The 22,460-nt window shown below is 36.2% G+C and overlaps 3 protein-coding genes across 3 annotated transcripts; 1 reads left to right on the top strand and 2 right to left on the bottom strand.

Annotated features, from left to right (window-relative positions):
* Positions 1-1,095: 1,095 nt before the first annotated feature.
* cdab (cytidine deaminase b) lies at positions 1,096-3,680 on the bottom strand. The gene is made up of 4 exons (XM_053483734.1): positions 3,472-3,680; positions 1,945-2,056; positions 1,798-1,855; positions 1,096-1,704 (listed from the first exon to the last, which is right to left on the bottom strand). The coding sequence occupies exons 1-4, from the start codon at positions 3,623-3,625 to the stop codon at positions 1,564-1,566; spliced, it is 465 nt and encodes a 154-aa protein (XP_053339709.1). The 5' UTR covers positions 3,626-3,680; the 3' UTR covers positions 1,096-1,563.
* Positions 3,681-6,356: 2,676 nt separating this feature from the next.
* Positions 6,357-10,850, bottom strand: si:dkey-33m11.8 (trypsin-3). The gene is given in 8 exon segments (XM_053484123.1): positions 6,357-6,564; positions 7,623-7,880; positions 8,971-9,112; positions 9,221-9,371; positions 10,530-10,582; positions 10,758-10,774; positions 10,777-10,832; positions 10,835-10,850. Coding segments are annotated over 8 exon segments (849 nt in total). The 3' UTR covers positions 6,357-6,408.
* A 2,896-nt stretch (positions 10,851-13,746) lies between these two features.
* Positions 13,747-19,859, top strand: si:dkey-33m11.7 (trypsin). The gene is made up of 5 exons (XM_053484524.1): positions 13,747-13,817; positions 14,377-14,536; positions 15,717-15,861; positions 17,578-17,832; positions 19,593-19,859. Exons 1-5 carry the CDS (start codon positions 13,763-13,765, stop codon positions 19,800-19,802), a joined length of 825 nt encoding a protein of 274 aa, XP_053340499.1. The 5' UTR covers positions 13,747-13,762; the 3' UTR covers positions 19,803-19,859.
* Positions 19,860-22,460: the final 2,601 nt, after the last annotated feature.

The raw sequence follows: 22,460 nt of genomic DNA, 5'->3' as shown, positions 1-22,460 counted from the left end.
AAAATATTGTTAAATGAGTTATTTAAAGGAATATATTTAATTTATAAGATGTTGCATTGTTTGTTTGTTCCATGTCTTATTCATTATTTGATGTTTAACTTAAATAAAATTTACACAATGACTAGCAAATACAGGCTGTTATTTGTTTTAATAGTATACCACAAACTCACGATTCTAAATGGTCAGATGGTCTTGATTAATTTTGTGGGGAAAATAACTGATTATGGAGAAAGTTTTAGATGTTTATGCAAGAAGTGTCAGTGTTTTACGAGAAAGGGGAAAAAGAATAGTGACAGATTGAATAAGCTTTTATGCCTACTATAAGATAAGTGATTAATTAACTATAAATGGATAAAACTGAAATGTACTTTGAACAATAAAATAAATGTAATTAGTGTGATATAAGAAGAATAAGACATTTTAGAGAGTGTTGTTATTAGGAATAAAGAACCTCTGGTTTGTAAAAAAATATATATATATTCCTGGGAGAATCACATTAGGCAAGAATGATTAAGTTCTCATAGCAGAAAATCCTAAGTGTCTTAATTCTTACTACAACTATTTATTGTAGTGGGATTTCTACTTAACATCTTTGTCAGTAAAAAATCAAGGATATCATACACAATGTATACAATATATGTGAAAGAACTTATGCAAAATAAACCCATCTGGCCCAATAACTGATGTCATCATGTACATACAAATCCTGTACTTAAGTAAATGGGCAGTCCTTGAGTAAATCACATGTACATGTGATTATGTAACGCAGCGCAATGCAGAAATGTACTGTAGTTAATTAAGAGCACAGATATTTGTTACAGGATGTAGTGTAGTAGAAGTTAAAAGTTTCCTCTAATAAAACTGCTCAAGTAAAGAACAAATGCATTAAATACCGTCTGTAAGTGTTTATGATGAATGGTATTTAAACATACTTCATTTTTTACTTATATGAAAGTGTAAAAGATAAAAAAAAATGTCCTCTCTATCTTCCCCTTCCTCACACCACTTTTTTTTTAATATTTCTGATTATTCTTTCAGATTTACAATGAAATCTCCATTTATTGAATTGTATCATCTTTATTTAGCACAGAAAATATATTTTAAATACAGTCTAAAAGTGTACACAAATGTGTATTTACAACTTATAAAGTTAAAATTAATAATACAAATGAGCACCAAAATAATAAACCTTTATTCAGCAGTATTACAAAAAAAGAGGGACAACTGTTTATTGTGTCTAGGATGAAGTCTAGTAAATTCATTAATGATTCACATGTATATACTGTAAACGTGTCACTCACTGAAAAAAGCCTTTTTTTCCAATAGCTCATGTTTTTATTAGGGTCTTATTAATGAAACCTTTCCGAGAGACTTTTAATACTCTTAATACAAATATCCTTCAATCCATACAGTATGTGACAGACTTCTCCTAATTCCTAAATCCCAGAAGAACCCTCCTCTCCATAGCCCTTGAGCATTAGATTCTTGAATTATATTCTATACCAATTGATATTTTGATAAAAAGATTTCTGCAGGATGTTGCTATAACCACCCCAAATTGTTTTAAAATTCATTTGGAATAGCGTGCACCCTCTTCATCTTCAGATCCTCTGGTCCGAAAGACTCAGGCAGCAGTTCTTCGACTGTCATCTCCACATAGGAACCATCCGGTTTGGACAAGTACACCACCCAGCTGCCACCAAACTGATGACAAGTGAAAAGTTGGATATTACTAGTAACAGTCATTCCTGCAAGTTACTAACTTTTAAAAAAATAAATGCATGACATTTGACTTACTTCCCTCATGAATTGCCTACACCCTCCACAGGGGGAGATGAACTGTTCGCACAAATCACTAACAAATCAAAGATGGCCAATGTAAATGATTGCCACATAAACGGCTATTATCTAGGTGATTGTATATAATGGTAAAAAGCACATTACCTGGATATTGCAATGGCTTTGAAATCTCTGTATCCTTCTGATACGGCCTTCGATATGGCAGTCCTCTCTGCGCAGATGCCCAGGTTATAACAGGCGTTTTCAATATTGCATCCTGTTTTTGGAAAAATGACGAGATACGCTCTATGAACAAAAGTAAAACTGAATTTACAGTAGGGGTTTTAATCAGGCCCCTTATCTCCAGTGAAGAGCAAAATTCATGCTTCAGTATACCAAGACATCTTGGACATAGCTATGCTTCCAACTTTGTGGCAACAGTTTGGGGAGGGCCCTTTTCTATTCCAACATGACTGTACCCCAGTGCACAAAGCAAGGACCTGACTGGCCCACACAAAGCCCTGACCGCAACCATCCAGCACCTTTGGGATGAACTGGATTGGAGATTGTGAGCCAGGGCTTCTCATCCAAAATCAGTGCATGACCTCATAAATGCTCTACAGAATGAATGGGCATAAATTCTCACGAAAACACTCCAAAATCTTGTGAACGGCCTACCAAGAAGCTTTTATAGCTGCAAAAGGAGGACCAACTCCATTACTAAAGTATGTGTATTTGAATAGAATGTCCTTACAGGTTTGGCCAAATCCTTTCATCCATATAGTTGTTGTCAAATTTGATTAATAAAGCTCCTAAGACGTTATATAACAGTGTTGATGCATTCCTAATTCGGATTGGCAGATATGACAGTAGTTTAGTCTGAAATTTACAGTACAGCCCACAGATTTATATTAATGCACTCCTTCTAATACGTTATCATCAAATTGCAAGTCAGTTGTCACATTGTAGACCCTAACCAACATACTGTTCATGTGTTGGTTTCCTAATGAAAGACTCGAGATGGGACTGGTCAGGTTATTATAATAATCAATTAATTTACACGAATTTAATTAACAATCAATAATGTAGAATAATGAAAAAAGATGAAAAGCAGTTGATTGAAACTGACTATTGATTAAATATTGAATTTAACATAAAATCGAGGGATAACTTGCTAAAGAGATGCATCTCTACAGACGATCATTTACAAACACCACTTTACGGGAACTCGGCTGAAAGTTATTGCCACATCCAGCGTACAGTCCTGACCTCGTTCCAAGCTGGTGTGTTAATCATCAACACGGTAGGATGTGTTATGAAAAACACATGCGGTCATTTATTTATTTATTTATTTTCAACCTCTCTATTTTCTGGAACTGTTTGCCCCATATGCAATCTTACAAGAGACTGTGAACATTAGTGTAGTTTGTTGCCCGTGAACTGGTCTGAGCTGTGGTTTCTTTTATTCATTATCACTCTGGTTTAACTGAAAGGAGCTACAAGAGTGAAGCTGTTTTTGTCGTTATTTAAATTATGGATATACTTGAAGTGCTTTCAGATGTCTTCGAGCTACATGGTAGACTTCCCTTGGCATTTCTTATGTAACCAATAGCATTGTTCTGTATATATTATTTAAAGGTTTGAGGCATCTGTTGGTTATGTATATAGAAAAAGGGATAGATAGGCTCTCACCTGTGAACACTTTACCGTCATGTGCCAGAAGTGCAGCCCCAACTCTGAACCTGCTGTAGGGACAGTATGCAAATTCTTTAGCCTCCAGAGACTGCCGGATCAAGCCTGGGGTCAGCCCATGTAGCAGTTCATGTCTCCTGTTCAGGTCGCCCATTTGTCTTTATGGCCTTTGTGTGTGTGTGTGTGTGTGGTGTGTGTATGCGAAACTGTAGCTCAGTGTTTCCTCTTCTTATCCCTATACATCTTTTGACTGTCTCAACTTTGTCACAACTCAGACTGTCCCAGAGATGACATGTAGCCAATCCATGTTCTAGAACTTTCTCTCCTCCTTTCCTCCACCTCCACCTCCCCCAGCCCATCCCATGTTACTCAGCGTGACAGCATGAATCGTGTGTACATGACTTACATAACCACGTCAAAGTCGAAGGTCACTGAGCGATGACTATGTTTTTATGTGAAATGGTGAAATTGTCAAATAATATACTGTATCTTGATGACATATGTTTATTTTGTTTAGTAAGTTTGTTTGTTATACTTACTGTATATTTTTGTGTATGCCTGGTTCTGCATGGTACTGAAATTCTACAGAAAAGCGACAATGCTGTATGAAAATAGCAAAATGTTTGGCAGGGTAGATTGACATTTCATTAGCAAACATTAAAAGGCTGTGAGTTTAGTCACAGGCCAATACAAACAAAAGACTTACCACAAACTGACATTCTGACTGTAAACTGAGTCATCCTTTTCAGTCTGGTTTGTTTTATTATTGTCAAATTCTCGATTTGGCTATTAAATAACCAGTTGAACATCATTTTACATCCAGCAAGATTACTAGTCGTGATTAACAGCATGGATGGCCATCAGTTATAACACTAAAACTGCATGCTTAATACTGTATAAGTCCCACAAGATGTAAATAAAAACATTATTCATCAGACCAAGCCACCTTCTCTCATTGCTACAGTTCTGATGCTCATGTACCCAGTCAGTACGTAACACAGTCATCAGGGGCATTCTGATCCGTCTGCAGCCACGTATTCAGCAAACTGTGTCGCACTGTGTATGTGCTCTGACTCCTTTCTCTCATAGCCAGCATTAACTTTTCCAACAATGTTGGTGAGTACAGTAACTCTCTTGTAGTGTTGGCTTTGCTACTCACATGCCTTAATGATCCTTGGGTACCCATGACCCTGTCACTGGTTCACTGCCACTTTCAGTAGGTATTAACTATTGCCCACTACTTCACACCCCAAAGGACCTTCTGTTTTAGACATGCTCTGACCCAGTCCTCTAGCCCATTTGTGGTCTGTCAAAGATACTTTAGTTCTTACCATAGACTGGGTACTGAAAATTTTAAGAAGGTCCGGTAAATAAAACTTTCTTTGAGCCGAGGTGCGAATTTCATGTTTGTGTTAGTATTTAGATCTCTCTCTCTCTCTCTATATATATATATATATATACCAGTCATTGTAAGATTACAGAAAATAAGCAATTATAAATTTCCATAGCATTTCAATAATATTTATTGTAAATTTTCAGTAACTATGTTAAAAATTACATATTTCCTTGCCTTTGTATAGAATACAAATGATAATCTTTAATTAACCCTCAGCGAGTCTTTATTTGCACTGCACACTGCTGGGCTGTAAATGAATATGAAAGCACTCTGGTTGCTCTGTCATACCGGGCTCTCAGTTAGGGTATTTTCTGCTGTATTATATATTTGCATGATATGCTCTAATGACCTGTGTTTTGTCTTATAGTGTGGCTTCACAATACTTCTTTTTATTAATGCCAGAATTCTAAAACATATGAGACAAGCTGGTTTTAAACCTAATCAGGTATACACATATATTGATCTGTCCATTATTAATTGACAGTGATGTGTATAGCCTTATCCACCATGAGGGGAAAAGCACAAGATTAACTGGTATATTAATTATTTTCATTTTATTAAGGTAGAGACACTAGACAAACCCTGCAAGAGTGGTTTTGAAGCTCAACTGTGGGAGATCTGATTTAAAAGCCCTGGTTACAACCCTGGTTAGAGTATGGCTGTTTTACCTGCTTACCTTGGTTACCACAACCTAGCTATCTGCTTTAGCGTTCCTAATTGCTATGGAGGCTAGCGTTACTTTATATGTTGATGTTACTTGACTTGATTGAACTCTGTCATCTATAACCTGCACGTTGTCAAGGGTAGCTGTCACATCATTAAATCAGCCATGCTGTTAACAGTTAAGTTGCATAAAAAGTTCTGTTTTAAAGTATGGATTTTGACATGGGGGCCTACACTATAGGGATTGACTCACTTTTGTATCCTAGTGGTCATTTGAGGAACTACACATTTTAACACCCCAAAATTGATCTAATGTTTATGTTTATGAGGTTGTCCCTTGGTCTTTGCCCATTTTTCCTGCTTTCCTCACATTAAATTAGAGAACTAAGTGTTCACTTGCTGCCTTAATATATCCCACATTTTACAGGTGGTCATTTTACATTTTACATTTTACAATCTGAGTCTCCAGGTTGGATCTGAATAGAGTACTATATGATGAAAATATAGACAAATTTATCTAGTATTTTAGATTGTGAGATTACAATCAACCAAATATGTAGTTATTTCATGTTTTATATAGGAATTATTAGCAGCGTAGAATCAGAAAGAGCTTTTCATATGTGAAATATAACATGTTAACTTTTTTCCCCCATCATACTTTCTTGTGTGCCAAACAATATGCAAAATTTCCCAAACATTATCCATCTGAGAAACACCTTACCTCTTGTGTTTCTTAATTTATTTAGGAATGACTGATTTTTCAAACTAATTTATTAATTCCATCAAAAGCGAGGACAGGCAGTATACTTTACACAAGATGAATGTTTGATACGTCACTTCTTCTTGTAGAAGCTGCAAAAAAGAAAAAAAAAAACAGTCTAGTCACTGTTAGTGTCGATGATCCAGCTGATCCAACGAATGTAATTACGAACTTTGGTGTAGACACCAGGGAAAAATGGATTGGCGCAACCGGTGCCCCAGGACACAATGCCTTCGAAGTATCCGTTACATATAAGAGGTCCACCAGAGTCGCCCTGCCATGAAAAGAAATAAAATGTAAAATGACATGGATTCATTCACCTATGAGGTAGGATTTACTATAAGGTCAGTGGAGCATCTTTATTACCTAGCTACCAATACCAAAGGGTAAGAATTTTGATTTTGATTATATTTTATATATATATATATATATATATATATATATATATATATATATATATATATATATATATTGATTATATCTCAGAACCTATCCCAGAAACGGTGTGTGTAAGGGGAGAATGCACCAAGTCTATTGTAGAACACTATGTACCTGAATACCTTCCCAGATTTTGGGGTTTCACTGTATGTAACCAATTCACCTCCTGGGTTCTTTGTGAGGCATGAGAAAAATGGAAAACCCACATAAACAAAGGAACTACATGCAAACTGCCCCAAAGACTCGATACTGAACTCAGGATCTAACCACAGCTATGAGGAAGCAACTCGACCCAGTGCACCACCTGTGGAAAATAGTCTAATTTGCATAGTACAATGTAACTCATACTGTAAATAGGATTCCTCTCTGGGTGTTTTTTAGCTTCCTGAAGTCACAACCTTTTTTTATACAAATATTTATGCATAAAACATTAAAAGTTCCTACATGGGGACACACTGAAAGCTCATCTGAAAAGTCTTTGCTATAAACCATAAAAACTAAACGAACACTGCTACTACAGTGAAATTTCATATCAATATTCAATTGTTTTAACATTCAAACTATTTTTTCAGACTTCAGTCCCTCTGGATTCTGTGGGAAGAAAAAGTGATCACTGCTATTGAAATGCTACTAAATGGTCTTATGTCAAATCAATTCAATGCCACATTACAATTCCACCCATGCAACCTCTTTCTTTCATTATTATTATTAAACTGAGTTATTTATAACTTGAAAAAAACCTGGGACCTTTATACCTGGGAACAGACTTTTTTCTTTAAACAGCATGAAATCTTATGCCTTGGCCAATTAAAATTCAAAACTATTATGCACATACTAGAATAGAGCCTACCTTGTGTACTTAATATCTGTATTTAGTTTTAAGTCCTGACTTACCTGGCACGAGTCTTTTCCCCCGAATGGAGAGCCAGCACACACCATGTTGTCTGTGATCCTGTAGTAATAATAGTTCTGGCAGCTGGGGATGATCTGGACATCTACAGCACGTAGTACCGGGGACAGGTTATAGCTGTAGACCTGTGTGACCCCCCAGCCACTCACCACACACATCATGGCCTCGTTGAGTGGTGGCGTGTCTGTGCTTGGTAGCTGAACCGGCTGCACGTTGGCATTCACGTAAGCTGGCTTTTCAAGCTGAAATATACAAGAAAAGAAGATTAATTCATTAATTCATAGAACCATGGTTGGGTTTGGAGGTGATTCGAAGGCTATGGCAGGAACATTGTGTGCAAGGTGGCAATACACCCTGGAACGGACACATCACAAAGCACCAATAACTCGGAACATCGGTACACAATATTACACTTTAGGGAAATTTAGCATAGGCTATCAAGATATTTTCATGAGTAATAATAAAACAATTTCCAACTTCAAGCAAAAGCTTTCTAAACTAAAGTATTTGTCCCATCACTACAAGGAGACTTGTATCATTGGGACACTTTGAAAGTGACATCGTAGCTCAAACAGCTCTCATTATGTGCCTACAACTAGAAAGCTATTTGTTTATGTCCCCAGACTGATTCTGTTGTCCCCTTGAGAAACAACACTTTTTTTCCACGACTGCCAAATTGCTAAAATACAAGCTTTAAACAAGTTGGATTATGCAAAGAAAGCATTATTTCTCTGTTCCAGCTCTCATGACACTTGAATCAGTTAATCAGCATTCAGCCCAGTAATGCAATGATGCACTAAGTGCAGAAATAAAAATAATATCCAGTATGAAGTCCAGTTCTCTATACTGTGAAAACCATTCCATGTGAGTATGCCATACAAACAGTAGGGTACAAAATTCTTGGATCATTATCAAGAATATTAAATTATTATGTTTTATAGTTGATTTACTGATTTATCTAATAAAAATAAAAAATAAAATACATATTAATAATGTTACATTTCATTTCACCTTACTGAGGATTTGAGTTTTTGATAATAGATTTAAAAATGTGTTTTTCCCCCCTTCTTCTTCTATTTTAAGGCACACACAGTAAATAAATCCTACAACCCTTCAGGATTTCTTTGGCCCATATCTCTAGGAGAAAAACCTAAAGTTTTCTCTTTCCAAAGAAGTTTCCTAGAAGACCCCATTACAAAAAATAAAAAAATATTCGTTTACTTCGATACTATACAAAGAAAGCCTAATATAATGTAAAGTTATGAGATTACTTTAAACCAGTTGAAGAATCTAAGGCCAAAGTCAAGCCCAACCAGTGCTGGATTCACATACCTTCAGGAGCATGATGTCGTTATCAAACGTCCTGTAGTTGTACAGATAGTAGACCAGGGTTTTGGAGACATTATACACCTGTTCCACTCCCTCGTTCTTGTAGAGATCATGCTCACTCAACACTACTTTGATCAAATAGTTTCTGCAGATGGGAGATGTTATTTGTTAGCTTTCCAGTTTTTACAGGGCTCTTCCTTTTCATCAAGCTCTGATTTAGGCAGGAAAGTGCAGGCATGGCCGCAGTACTCACGGTTTCCAGCAGTGTGCAGCAGACACCACCCACTGTTTCTGAATAAGAGTTCCTCCACAGTAGTGCTGGTTGTTGTACTGAAGCGATGCCTGGTATTTTATGGAATAAGGCTCGACCTCTTGGCCACCAATGATCCTTTGCTGTAGGGAAACTATGAGGGGAAGAAACTGTAGTACTTGGAATTTCTCCTCCATTGTTTATGATTCATCAGTAATCAACTTGCCAAGATTCAAGATCCATCAACATCCCAGTCATTCATCTTCAGCGAATGCATTAGCCCAGTCAGAGTCAAGGTAGATCCAGAGCTTATCCCAGGAACACTGGGTGTCCATGTCCACATATTTAATTACACCTTTAGGGACAATTTAGGGGTAGCCAATTTACCTAACAGTGCAATCCAGGTTCTAGGTTCAACCCAAAGCTTTGGTGACTTTTGGATTCTTGGATTCATTTGATTCTAGGATGCATGTAATCATAATTGCAAGTATACATAATTACAAGAAGTAAGTAGACACCCATAGTTTTATGATAAAATTCAAGCTTTCTTTCTTGCCATTATTATGACTACTATTTGTTTCAGATTTGAAAAGCTGTCCTAAAGAAAAACAGCTAGGAATCTTGAAATTCTATATTATAATTATATAGACATAATTATCATTCAATTTAAAGAAAAAGGGGTAAAAGCAAGTCATCTTTGATCCAAAGATGACTTGTTTGACCTGCGTCTTCTAAAAGTTGCCTTCATGCTGTTCGAACATCTGCTAAGAACAACTCTAATTCCATGCCTGTATGAGTTTTACACTTAAACATCCTAAAGAAAGTATTAAAAATGTATTAAAAGCTAAACACAACTTGTTTTAAAAGAAAGAAGATTTAATGTGACAGTGTAAAATGTGTTTGTCTGGCATCCTGCTATGAACCGGTGCATGTCCCTGGTAAAGGCACTGCAACCCTGGCACGATAAAGCAATTACTGAAAATGAATGAATGAATCTATCCATTAAAACAGGAGAATCTGGAGGACCCCATGCGGACATGGAGACAACATGCAGAAACACTATAGGGAGAGTAATCCAAGCTCAGGACTGATTTGACATCTTGTACAGTTACATGTTGTAAATAAAGTGTAAGGTACAATAGATTTAATATTAATAAAGTATTATTATTATGACGATTATTATTATTATTACATTATACACTGTATACAAAACTGTGCCTGACTATGTTATAATGTAACATGGTTTGGTTGTTTAATGCTGTGTTATTAGATAAGTTTGACTTACATTATTTGTAAGCGATGGAAACTTTACCTTGAATGAAGGAAATGAGGAAAGGCAAAGAATACACAGCACAGTTCTTCATGCTTTAAAAAAAAAAGAAGAAAAAAAGGAAAAAAAACAGAAATGCAAAAGAAGGGGTTTAAAATCAATTACACAGAACCATAAATTCAAGACCATTTCAATCAGAAAGTCTAAAATGCTATTTTCAACAGTATATTACCATCTTATAAAAGTAAGTATTGTAATATCAATATTCACTTTTTCTCTGGTAAATCCACCACAGCTCAGGAATAGCAGGTACTCCAGCAGTGGTGGCACTGATTTCCTTCAGGTTTTATACTGTAACCGCATCCATCTGTGAGGTATGGGAGTTCGTCACAAGTGGGAGTTCGTTCTGTTGTTTCCTCAACACAGAACTAGACAATAGTAAGAAATGCCTTGACGCTGCAGAACAGTTTGGTCGACTTTCTTTATTCAATAACTGTTCAGCATATCCAGTTTGTCAGCAGCTTGACAGCATCATAATAAATAAAGCTAATTTGTTTGGAAGAACTGTATATACAGTATAGTAAAGTCATTGTATTATTCAAGAAATTTGATTCAGCATGATAAACGTTAATAGAATAATTTTGAAAAATAAAAAATCTGTACAAATCTTTGCACCGCTCTGTCAGCCATCATGTCCAATAAGATTTACCCATCCAGATTAATTTGACTTGTTCCTTTTATCTAATCCAACAATCAGCAGTCAGACAATATGCCTAGATTTTGTTGCAGAGATCAGGTCGTTTCCCACTGTGTTATCAGCTTATAATCTCTCTGCGCCCATGTTTCTGTGTTCATTGCTTTCCAGCTGACCTCTTTAAGCAGTGCTACAGAGCGAGTGCACATTATAAGGCATTGTGTTGCTTTTTCCCCGGGGCTGATAGCTACACCGGGACAGGATCCCTTTGCAAACCAAGTTAGAACCCAGGAGCTGAAATCAGTGGTCAGGCTAAAACAAAGAGGCTGCTGCAGGTTAGATTTACCAGAGTAATATATATATATATATATATGCATAGAGGAAGTGGAGTAATATTTGATTGATTATAAAGCTGAGATTGTTGAGAACCCGTTAATGATTAATTGATAGATTGATAATCCACTGATTAATAGATAGATAGATAGATAGATAGATAGATAGATAGATAGATAGATAGATAGATAGATAGATAGACATTCACATCATTTATATATTTATTATAAATGTGATGTTGAAATGTTGAAATGTGTTTTCTACCTGTAAAGCATTCAATTAAGCCCTAATCCGATGTGCTGTTAAGTAATGATTTCTTACCAACAGGCTGAAAACAGGCTGCAGACACATTTTAAAAATGGGTTGTTTATGTAAAAACCTTGTCAGCAACCTCATTTCCCCTCTCGTCTGTTCCAACCACTCAGCATTCAGCATCACCGGTACATCAATCACCGGCCTGATCATCTGTCATCATCTGCACCTGTTTCTCACTCGCTCATGCCTTAAGTTAGATGGGGTTTTATGATTCATAGGTCACTGTTTGATTTAACAAGCAAAATCATTCTTCTGAAAGTGGTCAGGTACAGGGACTGGACTGAAAATCGAGAGACAAAAAGGTCCTTCAGGAAGCCTGAAGAATTATGCCGCAAGACTACATTAAAAGCACAAGACAGCCTCTTATTTGGAAGTGAAATATGAAAAAATGAGGCGCGGCTAAAGGCTTTTACCCAGCATTGTAAGTCTCGGTCTTCCTTCCCTGGAACGGTCCCCCATTAAAGATGGTTTCATCCAAGTGTTTGATGGTTGTTGCTGTTACATTTGAAGTTTTTGGAATTTTCCTGATGGTCTGACGTTCGTGTTTTTAAGTGATAATAGATTGTTGTTTCTTTTTATTTAATTGCAAAATTCCATTCATAGTTGGATATCATCAATTTTATTCTACAATGTAAAAAATTACATAAGAAAAAAGGAAAAGCAGAGAATTAAAAGGTGTGTCCAAAGAATATCCAATAATTCACTGAAACAAGTGAAACTGCAGATATATTAATGCAAGCATTCATGAAAGTTGGCATTTGTAAAATTTATAAGCGGTTCAAGACTTTAAGTGAGTAATTTTAGCATGTTCTTCAACCATAATTTTAATAAAATAAAAAAACTGAAATAGAAAAACTAAGTTTAACACTAAAGAATATTAAACGTGTCCACTGTTCTGTTTTTTTTTTACCAGCACAGAATTAGGCTCCACCCCAGCTTAAGCTATTCATTAATTAAGGAACTAAGAATAGCTGCCCTATTATAGTGATCATAGTTATCATAGTGATCACACAGTCGTTAGAGAGATCTAAAAACACAAACTGGTACTTTTAAAATCTCTCATGGTGAAAGTTGTATATTACATACATTGTATAGTATATACACTAATCAGTCATAATATTCCAACGCAATACGTTATGTCTAGTATCCCGTAGGTTCCCCTTGTGCCGCCTGGATGGCTCTGGTCCAATGGGGCATAACTACACAAGACCTCTCTGGGTGTGGTGTGCTGTCTGGCACCATGACGTCTCAGTTGATTGGACTTGTTTGTCCAGTTTGGCCTTGGGCACTTTAAATGCAGGGCCCTGTGCATGGCCGCCTGTGGTGTTCGGATGCCTTTTTATCATAGACAGGATTGACTTTCTTTACCTAGTTGTTCTAGATTGGCTTTTCTACAGTATGAGAAAGGACCAGACCGGCTAGCCTTGCAAAGCATAAATACCTTGGGTGCCCATGATGCTGTCAGCAGTTTACTCGTATATATCTGATAATCAATGTTAATGTCTTAATGTTTATGTGATAACGTTATGGTTAATCAGTGTATATATAAACAGTATATAACTCAGGAAGAACTGGAATCTAATAAAGTCAGAAAATAATAAAAACAAATTTATTATGCAATTATCCAAGAATACAATTCTGTATGTAAAGTGCTTCATATTATGATATTATTATTTTATATTAAAAAAGTACAATTATGTACATATTTTATCCACCATAATAATACCAGCATTTAATCTCCTTGCTGGGTCGAAGAACTGTAGGATAGAGGAGAGCACACACTGTTTTGCCTCAGTGAAGCATGAATTGTTGACAAGCTGAAATAGGAACCTTAGACACTTGTGGACAGCTCCTGATGTGTTTTCCTCTTTGACTTGAGAGTGATTCTTCAGTTCTAGCCAAGTTTAGCCAGGCAGTATCACCTATTGCCATCATGCCCGGGGTGCTGCTTTGGACCTTTGTGGTTCTGAAACTCTTTACAGTCGGAGGTAACTATGTACTTTATTTATTCATCTTTATTTAGACAGTTGTGGTTTACAAAGTAAATGTGTGCATGCATAAGAGATTTTAATATATATATATATATATATATATATATATATATATATATATTTATATAAATGAACTCTGTGCTAGCCTGTTATATAATATAGAATATAATTTTATTTTCAGTTTTACTTTGCCCAGCCTGCAATAGACCTCATCTTTCCAGTATAATATCATTATTATCAGTGTCAAAAGAACACTCATTCATGAGCTGTTTATCTTTACATTCTGGATATACTGCATGCCTCAGGGTAACTCGGATCCGTATGAATCCCCTGAAGCTTTTATTTCCCACAAGCAAGGACAACAATGATTTGCACTTGTGATTTTTATGCTTTGTATTCAGCCTGCTTAACAGTCAGTCGCATTTCTTACTAGACGGCGAGTAAATCTGTTGCTGCCCCTCTCTCTGAGGTATTTTCTGTCTTAGATAAGCCATCTGTGATGCCTGAAAGGTCTTTAAATCTTAAGCAATCTGTCCATTTTTTTTTTTTTTACCAGGTCAAGATTTCTTTCAGAACAGGAGAGCTGGTGATTATGTGCCACCACCACAATCAGTCAAATATATCGTGTCACTGCAAACCTCGAAAGGCCAGCATTTCTGTGCAGGATCCCTGGTGCATAAGTATTGGGTTCTCACTGCTGCACACTGTAAAACAGGGTAAGTCCATATTTCTTTACTTCAATTTTTTTTTTTTTTTTACTTATTTCTTGCTTGTTTATAAGTACAGTAAACACTCGATCATGGCATGGAAGAGATAAAGAGTCTCTGGCCAGTTGCCTACCCATTGGATACAGTACAAGCCAAAAACCTGGGAATACTGGCACACCATAAGAAGGGTAACCTTGATGTGTCATTATTGGGTTTCACAATAAAAGACAAATGCTTATCTGCAGTTATCTGCAGTGAATACAGTTCTTTGCCCCAAAACCTCCCATACTGGTCCATTCTAGTGTCTCAGGAGGCATCCTGAACAAATGCATGAAGCTAAATAATACATGATTGTTACTACATACTGGTGTAAGAAGGCAAACAATACGAGAGCTATATGTAAGTATGTGCTAAATATTAATAAATATTTTAATGTGTGGGCAGCACAGTGGTGTAGTGGTTAGCTTTGTGGCCTCGCATCTCCAGAGTTGAAGGTTTGATTCCTGCCTCGGGTCTGTGTAGAGTTTCCTTCGGGGTCTTTAGTTTCCTCTGACAGTCCTGTGTATGCCTGTGTGCCCTTTATCCATGGTGTACCGCAAGTCCCCTGGAATAGACTCCAGGCTTGTACAGACCCTGTACGGGATTTAATGAACTAGTTTATTAAACAACTGTACTTTCTGCCTGGAAATATAGAAAAATAAGATAAAGACCAAAACCTTACTGACTTGAACCCGTCTCTTATTTTATACCTATTAACGAAATTAATAAATTAAATCAAGTTTTTGCTCGATAAAGCAGGGACTGGGGGTCTGGGGGAACTGGGGGACATTGAATGATTGATGGATTGATTTTGTCATTACAGTGGTGAAGAGTAAAGAAAAGTAAAGAATAACAATAATGGGGAAAAATAATCAATCAATCAAAAGTGAGGGCAATCATGAGAGTTTCCTGTGGAGGAATACTTGAACTGATTGTAACCAAATGTCTCACCATATCAACCATATCATTTTTTATGAAATTTTTTTTTAATTCACCTGAACAGGTTCATAGCAGCAAAATGTTGACTGAGTGACTGATATAAAGGAACCGTCGCTGTGCCATCACACCTTCAGAGTCTTATCTGAGTGCCTCTGGCCTGTAGTGAGTTTCAGGTGTGACTTGACACTTATTTATCATGTATGAGATGCAGATGTCTTGCACTCAGGGTGGATCAGATGATGATAGTGGCTGGAGACAAATATGAAGGGAAGGAGCAGTATTCCAAACCGCACTCGATTATACCTCACCCACTGTACAACAAAAGCACCAATAATGCAGACATCATGCTCATTAAGGTACAGCTACTTTGTGTATCGAGTTATTAGTAACACTTTCTATGTTAATGACGTATGAGTATGTTGTAATAAATATATTTATACTTTGTTCTAATTGTGTTTGAAAACTCCTTATACTGTCTATCAATTAATATTATAGTATATGAATACATTATAATGCCTTTTACTTTGCAGAGGCCTATCTATGATGCTAAGTAATAAAAAGTGAGTGGCTATACTGAAACATAATGCACTATGCGTTGTAGGCTTTGTTTGATATTGATGATATGTGTTATATGCGCAATGTATAATACATTTTTATACAACAGCTAGTTCCAACCGAATAATCTGATTGAATGAGAAACATTCCATGAGTGGTGATATAGAACATAACTGGGACGTTTAATTGTATGTATCACTCCATACTACAGGTGTTCAAAAAAATCGTTAATTACACTAACTGTTTGCTTCCAGCATGGGTGAAAATAGAACAGTACGGTACTCAGTCCAGGAAAGAGAGCAGCTGCCTGCCAAAACCCACATTCAAAACCAGTCACAGAAGCACTTTCATCAAGAAAATACATTGGATAACGTTACATCATCCTAATCGACACTTTATCACCTTATTGCTTCTAAGTTGCTCCAAATTACTTCTGAACCATCCATGTTGTTTTGGTTACGAGCTTCAAGGCTAACTAGCTTCTATTACAAAGCTAAAATAACTATCTAACCCCTAATTTAGGGCACTGCTTAGTATGTTGAACAAAGAATTTTACAACCTTCCTAGTGCACTGTAAACCCAAATTAGTTGTGTGTAATTTAAAGTAAACAGAACTATCAGTTTTTGAGTTTGTTGTACTTATTTATATGAATCATTCTTTATTTGCATTAATGAGTAGCCTAATTCATACTATTTAATAGCAATTATAATTTTTTTTAGTTGTTGCAAATCAAATAAATTGTTGTTTATTTGTACTTTATTTGGGATTCACCCCCAGAACCCCAGAAGATAGGTGATATTCTAAAGTGGAACAAATGAAAATATAAAGAAGCAGTTTATAAGATTTACAGGACTGTCCACCACATCCATAGTTTACTCTCCTCTTACTTTTTGGCTGAATTGAAAAATATGTTCACAGCTGTTATTTCCACAATCTGTCAGTCGCTAACTGTTGGACACCAGTCAAATCTGTTGTATAAAATTAATATCAAGTCGAGGTTGAGCCGCTGAACTGAATATCAGCCTTGCTGATATTTAGCCATGCTGACATGCTGACAATGCTTCTCTATGTATTTAAGCAATATCACACAAGAGTGAGTGCTGTTGTACTGAATATCAGCATGGCTGATACTTTATAATGCATGAAAAAAAATCTATAAATTATAATCACAACTGTGATTTATCATGAAAATGTTCTTTGTAAATGTGTACTTCATGGAAAAGATGACCGGGTTTTCTATTAATACATTGAACGCCCAGTTCCTAATCCAATGACAGCATTATTTTATTTCATCAGTAATCATAAATACAGGTTGTTTATATACTGGTGTCTTAAAGATTGAAATGAGTCAGCATATTAAATTTTATAACCAACTGTCAGTATACTGCTTAAATCAATATCAGTGCCAATGTAAATATTATCTTTAATCCGAACCAGAAGGATGCTGTGATTAAATGCCCAAGAATAAACCAGATGCCCAGCTCTAATCTCTACACCCTTTCTATGTTTGCTTTAGCTCCGGGCTCCAATTAAGCTGAACAGGTATGTCTCCCTGGCTCCTCTTCCCAAACAAAACACAGGAGTGCTCCCTGGCCAGCTGTGTCAGGTGTCTGGCTGGGGTTCAACAAGTCAGAGCAGGGGTGTGAGCCCCCTTATGCTTCACTCTGTGAATCTGCCCATCATCTCTACGACTAAGTGTAATAACAGCAAGTCCATCAATGGAAGCATTACAAGCAATATGATCTGTACTGCAGGCAAGGAAACATGCAAGGTAACATACCTTAAGCGTTTACGGTCAGCCAGGGCTATTTGTTTTGATCTTCTAGTTTTAATTTGAGGTGATTGGACTTGTGGTATATCCATAAAGATGTTTGGCCAGTGTGTGATAAAGAGATCGGGAGATTCATATGTTTTTACTCCAAATATGATGACATACTTGTTTGACTATGAGCCACAATAAGGAGATGTGTAAAAGTTATACCATACAATAGCACTAAACAAAAAATATATAATATACAGAATATATAAATAGTTTTTTCAAATCTAAGGAAAGTCTACTTCTACATAATCCTTATTCAAGCTTTGTAGTATTGCCACTCATTTCAGGGAAAAGTAGCTAATGCATGCATTCCTAAAAAGTTGCTAGAAGCCCCCAGGTGATGTCACAGCGTCATTTGCACAGTCGTTAAATCATCATGGTTCTTTGCATTACAAAATGTGTAACATAAAAGAGAAAGATTTTCTGACAGTGAAATGTAATTCAATTAACTAAAAAAAACGTGTTTGATCTTTCGTTAAAATGGTAATTATTGATTTGCTGCTTGGTATAGTCCTGGACAATGATTGGTCATTTCAGTAATCAACAGTACAACAGTAATCAATAATTGTCTGTTCAAGAAATGACTATCTCTGATTGGTCATTGGGAATAATGGTGACCTGTGATTAGTTGAATTGGGCAGAACTTAATTAGACTCTACACATTGGTGAAGTAAGCAAACCTGCTCTCTAAACTAGTATAAGCAACAGATGAAGTGTGAGCTGGAGCAAAGAAGATGTGAACTACTCAAAAAGTTGCTAAATTTGACAAAAGGTTGCTAAGTTAGTTTTTAATAGTTTAGTAGAAACTAGAAACACATTTACAAATGCCTAATAGCTTTTCTGTCTATTCTCCTTTTGAGGTCATTCCTATTTTTACATTTAGTGAGCTAATGAAACACAACCTGACAGGCAAAGCATTAACTTGCTTAGCTAACTTTAGTTTGCTAAATATATTAGTCAGCACAGGTTTTGCTACAAAATCGAATTATTGCTGACTAACATAGCTGACTATTAAATCTGCTAATTAGCTAACTCTTTTAGCCAAAGTTAAGCTAAAGCATGAGTATCTAGCAAACATAACTCATGTAGCCAGCAAGCTAATAGCTAGCGATGTTACTGTGGTAATATAGAGCATAACGGCACTGGGATGTTTAATTATATGCATCACTCCACATCACAGATGTTCTAACAATCGTTAAGTAACTGTTGGTCGCCAGCATGGGTGAAAGTATGTCGGTACCGTTCGCAGTACTGGGGAGAGAGCAGCTGTCTGCCAACACCCACATTCAATACTAGTCACAGAATTGCTTTCAAAAAAGAAAATACAGCTGATAATGTTATGTTATCCTAAACAACAATATATCTTCTTAATAACTGCGTATGCCAGCTTCAATGCTTGCTAGCATCTAAGAGAAGAATCATAAATCACCTGTACAAGAGCAAAACATAAGGTTTTGCTTTCAATTGAGCATCTCTCTCTCTCTCTCTCGCTATATATAGTACAGATATATACAATATATATATATATATATATATATATATATATATATATATATCCAATAGTACTAATAATTCCACTGATTAATATCCCCCTACTTCAGAACAGATGTCACTTTCCCACTCTCCTTCCCTAATTCATGTTGTACCTTGATGATAATTTGTTTTGAGACTGATGTCAGCGCTTCAATGCGGCATGTGTTGTGATGTTCTAGTCGGATTCTGGAAAGCTGCTTGTGTGCAATGGACGACTTTACGGGCTCGCCTCCTGGGGAACCATTTGCGGGGATACCGAGTTTCCAGGAATCTACACAGCTGTGGCAAGGTTCCGCAGGTGGATAGACCGTACCATCTACAGGTCCTTCACACGATGTTACAAATATAGAATTCCACTGGCTTTGAAATCCACCTTGACTGATGTGTAGTTTAAGATATACACAGATAGTACACAAAATATCTCTACATGACTAATAAATATCTTAAAGATGTAGAGCAATTTTAGAGTACTTATGTAAAAAAGTTAACATAGACTGTACATAGATACATACAAACCAATAAAGAATTGGTGAATTGCTGTTTACTTGTGTCATTAAAGTTATAAAACTATTTTATAAGCTACATTATGTTTTGAGTTACTGATTACTGAGTTCTGTATGTCTTCATGTGATGCTTTAAATAATGGCATATTTTAAATTAGATCAATCATTTTCAGGCTATAAGTTGAAATCCATACCAACATGAAATTGTTTAAATAACCTGAAGTCTCCTTGAATGTTTGGAGATCCAGTGAGATTGGGTGTGTCAACACAGCCTATTTAGCGAAACTGGCATCAATAAGGAGAGTTTCTAGTGTCACTGGCTGCACTTGATATCATGGTGTAACGTGATCATAGCAGTAGATTGTAAGATGCTGTGTTAACATCCGTTCACACCTATTTATTCATACATGTTACAAAGGCGTTTTGTTGCTGTCTCCCTTTCGCATGCAGCACATCGTTACTTTGATGTCAATGAGTTTATGATTCGTTGCAAAGCTTGATCTTATAAGGTCATGCTTAATAACATCGATTGACCAGTAACCAGCTTGTATGATGCTACAGTACATAAAGAAATATCATCACTATGATTTGTTTTAAACTTTTGGATATGCATTCAAAGAAACACAGTACATCACTTGTTGCTTGAGTAAAGCAGGTCTAATGAAGGCAGAGAGTGGAAAAAAAGTCCCATATCGACCCAACAGAATGAACCTTTTTGCCGTTCAGTGAACAAATGAGTAGAACTCTCTACTGCTTTATTGAACCGTTTTTTTCCTTGGCTATATCTCTTTCAAAATTTCTTTTTCCTTCCTTATGCCTTGTCATGATGAATGATTTGACTATGAGTTTTCCCTAAAATCAGTCAAGGCTATTTTATCTCACTCCATGTTAGATTACACAGACATGTAAACCAAAAATAAACAAATGCAAAAAAGCTAAGCTGGCCTTCGAGATTGCATCATATCTCTCCCCAACCTAATCAAAAAAACAAGCCAAAAGCACAGAAATACAAACAGCTGTCTGCCTTTAACTTGCGTCATACATCTCTACGCTCACTCCAGGATGAGTCATGGTGATCGTATGGAATCTACCGTACAGTTAATGTGGAGCAGTTGTGCTGCTAATTTATGTACAATGACTGTATGGATGTGTGATTGCTTTTTATTAGTAAGCCTAGTAGTAAATTTACATAATATATGTATACTGCATAGCTGTCTCTTAATGTAGTGCTACATGTACTGTAGTGTTGCTGTGCAGTTTGTCTGCATATTATATCTTACCAGCGTTTGTTCCTGTTGTTGACGGTTACAGAGTTTGTAGTTAAAAATAGAAATAGAAAAAGCTAAAAAAAAAAAAAAAGTGGATCAGCTTATATTATATATATATATATATATATATATATATATATATATATATATATATATATAAAAAGATAATATAATCATTGATATTATTTTTTCAAATTGAAGTCAATGTACATGTCTGTCTGTTTTTTTTCTGTATGGCAAAAAGCTCTGCCTACCTTATTAATGCAAAGAAATCTAATTTTATAAAGTTGAGTATCTTACACCTTCTTTAGGCTAAGTTGTACTTCTCTTGTCACATTCGACACATCTTTGAAGGTTCAGTTTTCAAAGGTTACTTGCCTTTTTTTAGATTAACCTACAGTATGCTTTGGGGATTTGGGCTCTTTGTGGGGCCTTACGGTCGTTTCAGTGTCTTCTCCATACTGTATACTGTGTTCATGTATTTATTCTAAACTATTGCATTGATTGGCTCTGTTGAGTGAGCCAATGGCCCATGGCCATGGCCACTTTGAGGGCAAAAGCGCTATATTTGTCCACAAAGCAGTGGTTGCTGTAAGGTAATCTGGCATAAAACTGCTCATAACATCTCGTTTACTCTACGTTTGAATTTAATTTATAGTGCAGATTTAACTTCAGGCAAATACCGAAAAGACTGGCAAAGTTTCATTAAATTCTATCCAGCCAGTTTTGCTTGATGCCGTGACAAAGTTGGCTGGACAGACATAAAGATATACAGAATTTGTCTAAGACTGGTTTCCAATGTATGAAACGTAAAAGTTATCATGGAAAGAGCAAGTTCTGACCAAGGTACAGACAAAACCTATCTTTTATTTATATAGATTGTGAAAGCAGATCCATCTGACCATGCCCAAGCAGATGGTATTGGGGTGGTGAACCGTTCTACATTTACATTCTGCATTTGGCAGACACCTTTATCCAGAGTGACTTACATTTTATCACATTATACTTCTGAGCAGTTGAGGGTTAAGGGCCTTGCTCAAGTCGCAACTTAGCATTTTGAATCTAGGACCTTCCGATCAGTAGCCCAATGCATTGGTTCAGGGGTGCTAAGCTATACCTTAGCCAGCCCAGTGATGCTGACTTGGAAAGGTGTGTGGCACTGGTATCAGCTGTGTAAGAGTTAACAACTCCAGCATCACTGGCTGAATCCTGAACATTTTTCTAACATGTTTCTATCTGTGAAAAGTGTCATATGTTTATAGGTTTCTCTGGTTTC

This window comes from Clarias gariepinus, chromosome 23 (genome assembly GCF_024256425.1).
Source record: "Clarias gariepinus isolate MV-2021 ecotype Netherlands chromosome 23, CGAR_prim_01v2, whole genome shotgun sequence".
In the NCBI taxonomy this organism is placed as follows: domain Eukaryota; kingdom Metazoa; phylum Chordata; class Actinopteri; order Siluriformes; family Clariidae; genus Clarias; species Clarias gariepinus.
This window is presented reverse-complemented; position numbering and strand designations above follow the sequence as displayed.